Genomic DNA, 12247 nt, shown 5'->3' on the forward strand with positions numbered 1-12247 from the left:
ATTTCACGACAGGAAGGACAAATATTGACACAAAGTTAATATTTGTCAGAAGCCCTGGAAGCAACCTGCATTTTTTTAAAAAATAAATAAATAAAATAAGCAACGTGACTCAGTGAATCTGCAGAACGGGAATCTAGTGCCTGAGTATCAAGTAAAGAGAGAGGCAACATAAGCGCCCTCCCCCAATTTCTCTGTGTTTCACACATGCGCACAAACACGTGTCCACTTTCTCACACACTGACTTCTCTCTCTATAACACGGAGATGCACTCACAGGTCTGTTGCTTTCTCAGTCTTTCTGTCTGTCTCTCTCGCTCTCAAACACACACAAACACACACTTAATCTAATTCCAGCCATTTAGAAGGAGCGCTTCTGGAATTTATCACCGTTATTGTTCATCTCCAATGTAAATAGCACGCCAGCTCAATATTCAGTGGTCACTCAGTATTTATTAAGTCCTGTCCACTCTGGCCTTTTTTAGAGGAAAGCCCTGGGGCAGATTAGCTGCTGCCCTTGACACAGCATGTCACTTATCTGTTCGCATTGATTATGAGAGTCAGCTGTGACCAGGCCTCCCTTTTCTCTTCTCCTTTCAGCCCCTTTTTACAAGCACCCCTGCTTGGATTTTCATGAGGAAATAATCAGATTAGGCCTTCAGTGGCGAGTTCATATGGAGTTCTCTTTCTCCAGTGTGCTACTAACTGAATAAACGTGTTTTGTGGTAAATTGTAAATGACATTATGATTACCTAGGCCAGCATGGGTTTCATTTAAAAGTGATCGAAATTGCAGGCCACAGCAATTGTGACGGGCAGATAAGGCCATTTGGAAGAAAGGGAGGGAGGGTGTATGGGGGGAGGAGGCAGGGAGCTCAGAGAACCAACTAAGCACCACAAACCAGCTCGCAATAGAAAAGGAGCAGAGGAAAGGACCAACCTGGGGATGACAAAATACAAGCAAGGCCTATCTGGCGACAAGCGAAATGTCACCAGAAAGGAGGGGGATGACTCGGCTGTTTCCAGGAGAGCAAATGATGAGATCTGTCAGGCTTTATGGGTTGCCCGCTGTTCAGAGCATGTTCCTTGTGCTCTCGAATATAAAAAAATGTTTTATGCAGCTCTTCTATTTCTGCTATCTAAATGAAGCCGCTGTTCTCCCTCCTCCCCCATTATTGATAAAGTGGTTGTGCTGCTGAAGCTGGAAAAGAATACGGTAGCTGGATACCTAAAAATAGCTGTTCCCATGCAGTGGGCCTGATTTTAATTTCACTTGCTCCTCATTTCCTGACCACATTTAAAGAAGGCTGATGTCAATGTAATTTCATCATTTTCCTTTATGGTGTTTGCCGCTGCAGGGCTTGTCCAGAAAATACTCCTACACCTGAGTGACTTTACCTGAGTCATGTCCCATCGACTTATGTAAGGGTTTGCAGGATCAAAGCAGCCATTAAACAAACAGAGGATGGCTTCTACATGAAGATATGTGGCAGTCCTACTTCGTTATTAGCCTTTATGATATCCTGTAGCGGGAGTTCTGGAGTGCTACTCTTTGCTCAACAAAGTGCCACTTCCTTTTCTTCCTTTGTATGTGTGGCCTAGCAGCAAGCGTCTCCTTAGTCTCAGGCTGTGAGGGAAGGCGAAGAGGAGTACTCTATAGGTTTCATTGTCCTATTCTTCGTATACTTCAACAAAGAGCTTCTTTAAGGCTAAATTGCCCTATTTGTTACAGCTTCTTCTTTTATGCCTCTAACAATCTTTTTTTTTTTTTTAGATATTATCTTATTTTCCCTTGACTTTGTAATGTTGTTCAGAAGCCAAGAAGCTGAACACAGTGGGTTAGAAATGACAAAGAGTCCTGTGGCTCCTTAAAGACTAACAGATTTATTTGGGCATAAACTTTAATGATTAAAAATACGTTAATAGATGCATCTGATGAAGTGGTTTTTTTTATCCACAAAAGCTTATGCCCTAACAAATTGGTTAGGGCATGTTTACACAACAGTGTTATTTCAAAATAACTCACATCATTTTGAAATAACAGCACTAGTCTACACAGCAAGCCCGTTATTTCAAAATTATTTTAAAATAATGGCCTTCTCACTCCAACTTCTGTAAACTTCATTTCACGAGGAGCATGGGAAGTTGAGGGAAGCGTGCACTTACTTTGACTTCCTGCAGTATAGACAGCACCAAAAGCTGAGTTAAGGTACTTCCACTTCAGTTATGCAGTTAATATAGCTGAAGTTGTGAATTGTAATTCAACTTTAGCCCTCAGTGTAGACGTACCCCAGTCTTTAAGGACTCTATTGTTTTTACAGATACAGACTAACATGGCTATTCTCTCTGAGGCCAGGTCTATATTACACCTGGAAGGTCGGCTTAAGGTATACAACTCCAGCTACATAAATAACATAGGATATGGCTAGACTGCGGGGGGAAGGGTGGCTTGGGACACCAGAGGTATCCCAAAAAAACTCCAGCACGTCCAGGGAACGTGTTTGCTCTTTCACTTTTTTTTTTGCGGAAGAGCAAATGTGCTCTTTCAGAAGCCCCTGTATTCCTCATTCTACGAGGAAGAAAGGGGCTTCCAAAAGAGGGGTTTTTTCTGACATTTAGCCCAGTCTAGACAGGCCAAATGTCGGAAAGGCATCTTCTGACAAAAGAATTGGAAAAGAGTATGTAAAATGCAAAGCGCATTTTGCATACCGTTTTCCAACAAAAATGTGTAGTCTAGCTGTACCCGTAGCTGGAGTTGACATACCGTGAATCGAGGAGCACTGGCACCAACCGGGGGAGAGGGTGCCCTCAGCATTTGATTTAGCAGTTCCTTACTAGACCAGCTAAATCAAATGCCAGAAGACCAATCTCTGACACAGTAAGTATAGACGTGTCCTTTTTTCAGTGGGCTAGGTGATAGCTCAAACTGCACATTTATGCAGGGATGTAAAGGGGAAAAAGATCCTTAACTTTATGCCTAGTGAAGGATACTATGTTTGGACCTAACATAGTTCAGTAAGGGCACTGCATACCTCATTTCCAGAGCAGGTGGGTGGGAAGCAAAAGGCTGGCCAGCACAGCTATCTAATGCAAGAGCAGGAAGGAAGAGGGTAGTAATTCACTGCAGTACCAAATTTCTTCTTCCCTGTAGCAAAGTAAGGAACAGGGACAACAATTAATTCCCTAGGAATTCCCTGAACTGCACAGCAATGTGCTGCCCCTTACTATGGGCTATGTTTGTGGCACAATGCACCTCAGTTCAAAAGATTGCTAGGGAGAGGAGAGGGGAAAGCAAGGTGGTAATAGATATGAAACCTAAAAGGTTCACAAAGAATACCACATTCATGGCAATTTTGCTGCCTTTGTATATGTTCATTGCCAACACATCTTAGAGAAACAAGTCCTTGCATTATCAGTCATACCAGCATCAACACTGGACGGTGTGCCATGCAAATAAGCAGGTACAACACATCCCTTTGTTTATTTGTTGTTAAACAGGCATTTACAGAGACGACACCAAGTGCATCTTCAAGCCCACTACACGAGGCTACTACTGCAAAGACACAGACCATGCACTGGTGATCCTAGAAAGTTTGGACAGTGCTACTGAGAGAAGGAGGCCATCTTCAGTTGTGTCAGTGACCGGCAGTTTTGTGGAGGCTTTCAGCAGTGAAGTTTTGCATGAATCTTGCTGTCCCTCAGACCACCCACAGGCTTTCTATTCAGTCTTGTCATCCAACAGGCTGACAAAGGTTTGCTTCACTTGTCTAACACCTCCGACCTTAAGACTCCGCCTCATCAGTGGTCAAAACTCTACCAGACTGCTCATCGCCATCTTCTACGATGAACCACGCAGCTCTCAGGTTTTCATCAAAGGGAATTACATCCCACTAGTCTCATCTTCTTCCAGCTCTTTCTCAACTAATGCCATGGCAGGCACCCACTACTTCAGCTTTGAGAACAACCTTCTCTACATCCTCCTTCATGGAGATGACCCCATAGAAATACATACTGGCTTTTCCCTCCACGCTGCTTTTACCATATCTGAGACCATTGGAGAGGAGGGCCAAAGAAGGGTGGTCCATCGCCTGGCTGATTTCTTACAGATTGGACACGATGATGTCCGGATAGTTCAGAGTGCGTCAGGGAGTGAGAACACATTAAAGGTTATCGCAGACAATGTCAGCAAGAGGAGGCGTCAATGCCCTCCCGTGACATCTTGCTCAGCCTTTTGCAATAGGGCTGTCTGGGGAAAAACCCAGACAGGAGCAGCAAGCATGCGGATTCTGCAGCCATCTCAGTCGGCTGCCCCCTTAAGAGTGCTGATCATTGAAATTGGAGAGGCACCAGGCCTTTTGAGAAATGAACATGTCCCCTCCTGGCCAAGTGACAGGTTGAAGAGCTTGGCCAGCGCTATAATCAATGCTCAGCAGGTTGGGGATCTTCAGCAAGCCCTGGAGTTACCAATTGATACTTTAATGGTGACACAGTCTGCTTTGTCATCGCCACTGGAGGGCTGTGCTGGGTAAGTGAGCCACTTTTATGTATCCTTCAAAGCTTATGTATGACTAGAGGATTTACCTGGTGAAGCCCAGGTCCTTGTGGGGGCTCACGTTTGGGGGGAAAGGGGCAGCAGTCAGGGCAGGGACCTGGAAGGTGTGTGGGGGAATCAGGGCAGGAGGCGGGGGCTCAGGAAAGGGGCTGGGAGGTGCAGGACTCAGTAGGGGATGGAAGGTGCAGGAGAGTGGGGGTGCAGGACAGGGGACTCAGGGCAGGGGGTGGGAGGCATGGGGGCTGGGAGCAGGGAGATGTGGGGGTGCAGGAGTCAGGGCAGGAGATGGGGGCCAGAGCAGGACTTTGTGGTGTGTGGGGAGTATCACAGCGGCAAGGCTGGTGGGCAATGGGGAGGGGTTTCCCTCCAAGCCGTGAGCAACAAATTAGGGATGGAACCAAGGGTCTCCAGATCTAAAAGAATGAAGTATTATAGCCTGAGGGGTCTTTAGATGGTCTATAACAGACAGAACCCTTCTACTACTGCCATGTGCATGGTACCCACACCGCTAGTCTGCAGGGCCACGTGTTCCTTCCCCTCCCCCTCATCTACAGGCAGGCAGAGGGAAACAAAAAGCCTTGGCTGCTCTCCTTTCCAAACGCCAACCAGTAGTAAAGGTCTAGCACAGATTATTCCCCCTGTAGAGCAGAGATGAAATTACAACTCTCTCTGAAGCACAGTTCTTTGTCTGGGTGCTCTTGGGGTGGCTCAGCTTCTCCCATTGTAACATTTCATAGACATAATCCACCAGCTAAGAAAACAAGGAACTCTGGGTATGTCTAGATTACATCCCTCTGTCACCAAAATTGCTAATGAAGCGGGAATTTAAATATCTCGCACTTCATTAGAATAAAAATGGCTGCTGCCTTTTGCCAACGCAGCAATTTGCCGGCCAAAAGTGGCAGTCTAGACGGGGATTGGTCAGCAACGAAAGCCTTTTCCGACTAATCCTGTAAACCTCGTTGTACAAGGCATAAGGAGTCGGCCAGAAAAGGCTTTCCTTGCCAACCGATCCCCGTCTAGACTGCCGCTTTTTGCTGGAAAATTAGCGGCAGCCATTTTTATTGTAATGAAGCACGGGATATTTAAATCCCCCCTTCATTAGTAATTTCGATGTGTCTAATTTACATCCCTCTGTCGGCAGAGGGATGTAGTCTAGACATACCCTCTGAGTGAGGATGTGTATTTAAGTGTAAAGCATATTAGATGATGTTACATTTCTGTACCTCCCATATCCTCTTCCCATTCTCTTTGTGTACTGCATACTTTATAATTTCTATAGACCCTATAGAACTAATAGGGCTTTAACCAGTAGGTATTTATAGAAACGTAATAGGGTTCCACAGGCATGACTCTAAAAACCTATTCAATTTTATACAAAATGAAATCCTTTCTCCAGGTTTTTGATATTCTTCAAAAAACACTCTATAGAGCAAGGATTAATTCTCTGTTAAATTCTATAGGATGATTCATTAAAGTGCACATGATGACTCAGAATGCATATAGAATATTATTTTCTAGTCATATCCATAAAATTTCCCCCTCAGGTTTATGACGAATAGGTAATTCCTGCAAACACTGCTGAGTACAGTGTTTACTCCCATAAACAGTTCCCCTGACATCAATGAACTACTTAATAGTAAGCAATGCATCCAATAATAAGCGTCTTCAGGGACAGGCTCTAATTTAGGGCCTGATTATACAGAGTGGCACCTGGGACACACATGTACCAGGGGGATACATCAACACCACCAAACCTGAGGAAACTATTTGTCCTTCACTGTTTGGGTTCCTCTGTAGTGTTATTTATTACTCCCCATCAGTCTTGGACTTTATGGCATCACTTGTGGCTTGTGATGTAATAAGGCCCTGGCTAACCTGTAAAATTAAATCAGATCTTTCCTTTTGGGACATGTAATATCGCCTCTGTCTGTCTCTCGTTAGAATCTAGACAGTGCACACCAGCACAAGCAGGGGCAGTGAGGCTGAGATAATCAGACAGATTGTGTATGTCTGTGTATTTTTCCTCATGGGGGAGGGGAATTTTCTTCCACACCTGTGTCTTGCAGAAACAAATGAGATTCAGAGCTCTTTAGGGCAGCCTTAACAGTCTGTAACATCACATGGGCAATAACACTGCCATGCCATTTGTCCCTATTTAGCAAAGCTTTGGGGAACGGAGATTGGGACTCCCTGTTCACAACGCCCATGAAGTGTCTACAGGTAGCTCTGGGGACCCTAGCAACGACTCTGCATAACAGAAAAACTCTTTATCATATTGCCAGGCCCCTCTTAAAACAAGTTGTCTTTTATTATTTCTTTACATGGTTTCAGTTCAACTCCTTTTTTTTAGATTAGTTCACTCTGCTGCTTGCTGATTCACCAAGGAGATGATTGCTAATAGGTACATGGACGGCAGAGAAAGCACAATCATAATATGCTCTATATCAGTGTTTCCCAATTTTATTTGGTCAGAACCCTTTTAAACTCGAAAAAAAATTGCAGAACCTCTAATAACAGTCTAATATCACTCTCTGGCTAAGCTGGCATTATACAAGGACACTTATCGTGGCAAACACAAATGAAAATTGTTTTCAATAAAATTCATAAATGCTTAAATATTAATTATTATTATTTTTTTAATCATAAAATTTTATTGTAATGGAATTTTCTCACAGAACCCTTATTTTCGCTTCATGGAACCCCAGGGTTCCGTGGAACACCATTTGGGAAATACTACTCTGTATGGCTACGTCTAGACTGGCCCCTATTATGAAATAGCTATGCTAATTTCCAACTTTGGAATAGGGAAATCCGCGGGGGATTTAAATATCCCCCGCGGGATTTAAATAAACATGTCCGCCGCTTTTTTTCCGGCTTGGGGAAAAGCTGGAAAAAAGCGTCTAGACTGGCGCGATCCTCCGGAATAAAGCCCTTTTCCGGAGGATCTCTTATTCCTACTTGAAAGTAGGAATAAGAGATCCTTGAAAAGTAGGAATAAGAGATCCTTGATAAGCCTTGAAAGTAGGAATAAGAGATCCTCCGGAAAAGGGCTTTATTCCAGAGGATCGCGCCAGTCTAGACGCTTTTTTCCGGCTTTTCCCCAAGCTGGAAAAAAAGCGGCGGACATGTTTATTTAAATCCCGCGGGGGATATTTAAATCCCCCGCGGATTTCCCTATTCCAAAGTTGGAAATTAGCATGGCTATTTCGTAATAGGGGCCAGTCTAGATGTAGCCTATACGTATATACCAAGAGTGTGTGTGGGCGTATGTGCACAGACACAAAGTATTTTGTCTTCAGTGCATAATAAGTAAGGCCTTGGGTCACATATCGAACTATGTGGATATAGCAAAATATTACACAGCTGCTCATTCAGTGAACCACATCCACCCTGTGCACTGAACGAGGCAAGGGTCAATAATAAAGGTGAAATAGTATGTTGTCATGTAGTTATAGACAGTGTCATCATAATGCATCTGCATATTGTGAATTAGTGGCTGAATTAAGGTTACACCGCAAGGTTAATTCTGGAATTTCCTTTTACTGAAATGACTGTATGTAATTTCTTAATATTTGTAAGGGCCTGTCCATTATATGGAACCATGAGGACTCTCATATAGTTGATTAGCAGGTTTAGAACCTTCTGCTCACAGAACCATCACTTGAGCTAGTGAGTTAGCTGATGGCAACGGCAGGTTGTCCACCTGTATGAGGACCAGCCTCTCCAGAGCCTCATCTTCACCCTCATCACTTCATCCAGTTTCCCTGTGCCTCCCCCTCTTCTCTCACCACCCCCATGGCCCAGGTGCTCACCCCTCTGCATTTGACTCAGGCTGCTGTCTGCTTTTCCTCTATATTGCCTGGGAGCCAGAAGTGGGAGCTTTGAGAGTGTTAGTAACCCTACTCCCAGTTCCGGTGCCTGGCACCACAACAACCTCTGGTAGCCAGAAGAATTCCTGCTGAGTGTCTTCAGCCCCGAGCTACAGTATGCTCAGCACAGATTGTTGCCTGATTTAAGAGATTAACAATATTAATGTGGATAGTGTGGATTATAGGATCAGCAATTAATCTGATCAGAAGATAATAAGCTTCTTGTCCCAGAATCAGGCTACACAGAATATGTGAAAGACCCCTGGGGCTATGACAGGATGCTCAAATTGAGACAAAAATGAACTTAAAACTTTATTAAGATATATAGAATAGTAATCAAATAGCAATCAAATGTAAAATAAAGCAGGGTTACAAATGCAGAATTATTATTCTAAAGGTCTAGATGGTATTATTTCTATAAAGCGTTGGTTAATATACTCCCACCTTTTCTTGAGAACCTGGTGGTAAGAGACAAAGGACCAGCCTCACCTCTGGCATGACATGACAGTTCAGGTTTCTCAAATCTTGAGTGGGAGGTGCCGAATTTAGAGGCTAGTTACTATGTAGACATGCCCGAGATAAATGCTAATGACTCAGAAGTTTCTTTGGCTAGTTCCTTAAGTATTCTAGGATATATTAAGTCAGGCTCTGCCAACTTGATGGCATCTTTCTTATCTAAGTAATTCTTATCTTGTTCTTTTCTATTTTAGCCTCAGATCTACTTCATTTGCATCATTGTTCAGTAGATCAGTCGTTCAAACACTGCTAACCTTTCTGGTGAAAACTGAAACACAAAAGGCATTTAAACACTTTTGCCATTTTTTGTTATTTCTGTTATTTCTGCCTTTCATTCCTCCTTTGGTAATGGATTGACCTTGTTGTTGGTCTTCTCTTGCTTATAATATATTATAATGTTTTTTCTTGTTACCCCTTATATCCCTCAGGGTATGTCTACACTACCCCGCTAGTTCGAACTAACGGGGTAATGTAGGCATACCGCACTTGCAAATGAAGCCCGGGATTTGAATTTCCCGGGCTTCATTTGCATAAGCCGGGCACCACCATTTTTAAATCCCAGCTAGTTCGAACCCCGTGCCGCGCGTCTACATACGGCATGGAGTAGCTAGTTCGGATTAGGCTCCCTAATCCAAACTAGCTGTACTCTTCATTCCACAAGGAGTACAGCTAGTTCGGATTAGGAAGCCTAATCCGAACTAGCTACTCCGTGCCGCGTGTAGCCGCGCGGCACGGGGTTCGAACTAGCTGGGATTTAAAAATGGCGGCGCCCATCTTATGCAAATGAAGCCCAGGAAATTCAAATCCCGGGCTTCATTTGCAAGTGCGGTATGCCTACATTACCCTCCTAGTTCGAATTAGGAGGGTAGTGTAGACATACCCTCACTGGTTTAAAATCAATTTGTGACTGGAGCTTTCTAATTTTGTCCCCCCATACTTGTGTTTTTCCTTTAAATTCATCATTCATAATTTTACCTTGCCCCCACTTTTTGTTTTGCTCATTTTTGAGTTTCAGGGTTTTGAAGTTCTACTGATTAAACCAGGGTGGTTTCTTACCATACTTCCTACATTTCTATGCATTGGGATTGGTTGCTCTCTGTTCCCTCTAAGAGTGTGTCTACACAGCAGCATTATTTCAGAATAGTAGCCCAGTGTCTGTGCATCTGTAACGCTGACGTACATGGCCACGCCCCCTGGCTGTGTACGTCACCGCCCTGCCCCCCTTCCCTTCTGGCCGGGGCCTGGCTGAGGGGCGCAGCACTCAACCCAGCCTCCATGGAGGGAGGGTAAAAGGGCAGGGCGGTGACGTACAGGGCCAGAGGGCAGGGCCGTGTATGTCACTGCCCCCCCTTCCCCTCCCGCTGTGGTGCTCAACTGAGTGCTGCGCCCCTCAGCCGGGCTGCCGGGGGAGCCAGCAGTGCAAGGGGCTGTTTGGGCTCCCCCGCTGTGGGAGGGGAAGGGGGGCGGGGCGGTGATGTACACGGCCCCACCCCCTGGCCGTGTACGTCACTGCTCCGCCCCCCTCCCTCACAGCAGCCCGGCTGAGCAGGTAGCACTCAGCCGAGTGCCATGGTGGGAGGGAAAGGGAAGGGGAAGGGGGGCAGGGAGAGACGGAGGGGAGAGAGAGAGGCAGGAGGAGAAGAGAAAGGGAGAGTGAGAGGCAGGAGGGGGAGAAGAGAAAGGAAGAGATGGAGATGATGATGTGACGGAGAACTTGGGGGCGGAGGCAGTAGGAGGAGAGAGAGAGAGAGAGAGAAAGAGACAGAGCGAGAGAGCTCAGGAGAGAAGACCTGAAATGACAGACTAATTGGCTAGTTATTTCAGAATAACGGCCATTATTCCAAAATAACAGCACGAGCGTCTACACAGCAATTGTTATTTTGAAATAAATTCAGAGTAATGTATGGCTTATGCTGACTTCTGTAAACCTCATTCCATGAGGAACAATGCCTATTCTGAAATAGCTCTTTCAGAATAGCTGTAGTGTGGACGCTCCACTGATGCTATTTCAAAGTAGCTCTTCCCCAGAGCCATTCAGAGTAATTACTCCCCAGAGCCTCCTGGGGATCCATATTGAGGTAGCATGTGCACATTAGGGGAGCCTGCCTTGGATTAATTTTGAGGCTTCCCTGTAGTGTAGACGTGCTATCTCAAAATAAGCTATTTCGGGGTATTTCTTCCGGAATACCCTATTTCAAAATAAGCATGCAGTGTAGACATACCCTAAGCTGTGGGGCAGCACAGCTTCACAGGTGATTAATCAGCCCCACCCAGTCAATTAGCTCCCTGCACAGCCCTGAGCCTCTGACTGGGCAGTGCTGATTAATCACCTGTGAAGCTGTGCTGCCCTGCAGCTTAGAGGGGACACTGGTCACTCTTAGGTCCTTAGTAATATCTCTTTAAAACACTGTCAACTCTCCTGAACTTCCCCTCCCCTAGACTTTCTTCCGTTGGGATCTTGCCTACCAAAGCACTGAGTTTGCTAAAGTATGGCTTCTTGAAGTCCATAGTTTTATTCTGCCAATTCCCTGTATCCTTCCTAGATTCATTCCAGTTATTGATGGGTTAAAGGGTCAATTGCCCATTACCAACCCCCTAAGCCACCCTCAAAACTGAGCTCCCCTCTGTTTAATAGCCACTGTACATAAAAAGCCCTCTTTACTCAGAAGTGTCATGCCATGCTTGGCAGCTCTGGAAATGCGCTGATCACACTCCAGGGTGACACCTGTGAATTACCAGAGTCAGGTGATGAGAATTAAAGTCAGACCCTGCTGCAACTGCTGCTGAAACAGCAGCTGCTAAGGCAACAGCTCTCCAAGAGCCAGATGATTCCAGTTCAGCTGCTAGGGTGAGGATGGGAAGGGGTAGCAACACAGCAAGCGGAGGAGAAGAAGGTAAAGGTAGGGGTGTGGATGGGAAGAAGGTAGGAGACCAACATATAACATGAAATTGATCTGTTTGGGAAAAACTGGGGTTATAACTCTATTGAGGGGATATGTACATCAAGTGCCCTCTGGGGATTTAGAAGTCTCAGAGTGGTAGCCATGTTAGTCTGTAACTTTAAAAACAATGAGTAGCCCTGTGGCACCCCAGGGCACATCTACACAGCAGCGTTATTTCAAAATAACAAAGTGCGTGTCTACACAGCAAGTCCATTATTTCAAAATAATTTCAAAATAACGGGCTTCTTATTCCGAAATCTGTAACCTTCATTTTACAAGGAACACGCCTATTCCAAAATAGTTATTTTGAAATAGGGCGTGTGTAGACAGTGCAGTTGTGGTTTTTTTAAAAAATGAGTGGCCACGTGGC

At 44.9% G+C, this 12247-nt stretch overlaps 1 protein-coding gene across 11 annotated transcripts in view; it reads left to right on the forward strand.

The window, feature by feature from the left end:
• PKHD1 (PKHD1 ciliary IPT domain containing fibrocystin/polyductin) overlaps positions 1-12247 on the forward strand; it is a 409604-nt gene that overhangs the window by 357457 nt on the left and 39900 nt on the right. For 10 of the 11 annotated variants that reach the window (XM_075923339.2, XM_075923341.2, XM_075923348.2 and 7 more), the window contains one exon: positions 3494-4520. The exons of the other annotated variant lie outside the window; for it this stretch is intronic. In XM_075923339.2, coding sequence (XP_075779454.2) covers positions 3494-4520 — 1027 coding nt within the window. The remainder of the gene's footprint in view (positions 1-3493; positions 4521-12247) is intronic. 11 annotated transcript variants of the gene reach the window in all.

This window comes from Pelodiscus sinensis, chromosome 3, assembly GCF_052426305.1.
Source record: "Pelodiscus sinensis isolate ZL-2025 chromosome 3, ASM5242630v1, whole genome shotgun sequence".
NCBI classification, from domain to species: domain Eukaryota; kingdom Metazoa; phylum Chordata; order Testudines; family Trionychidae; genus Pelodiscus; species Pelodiscus sinensis.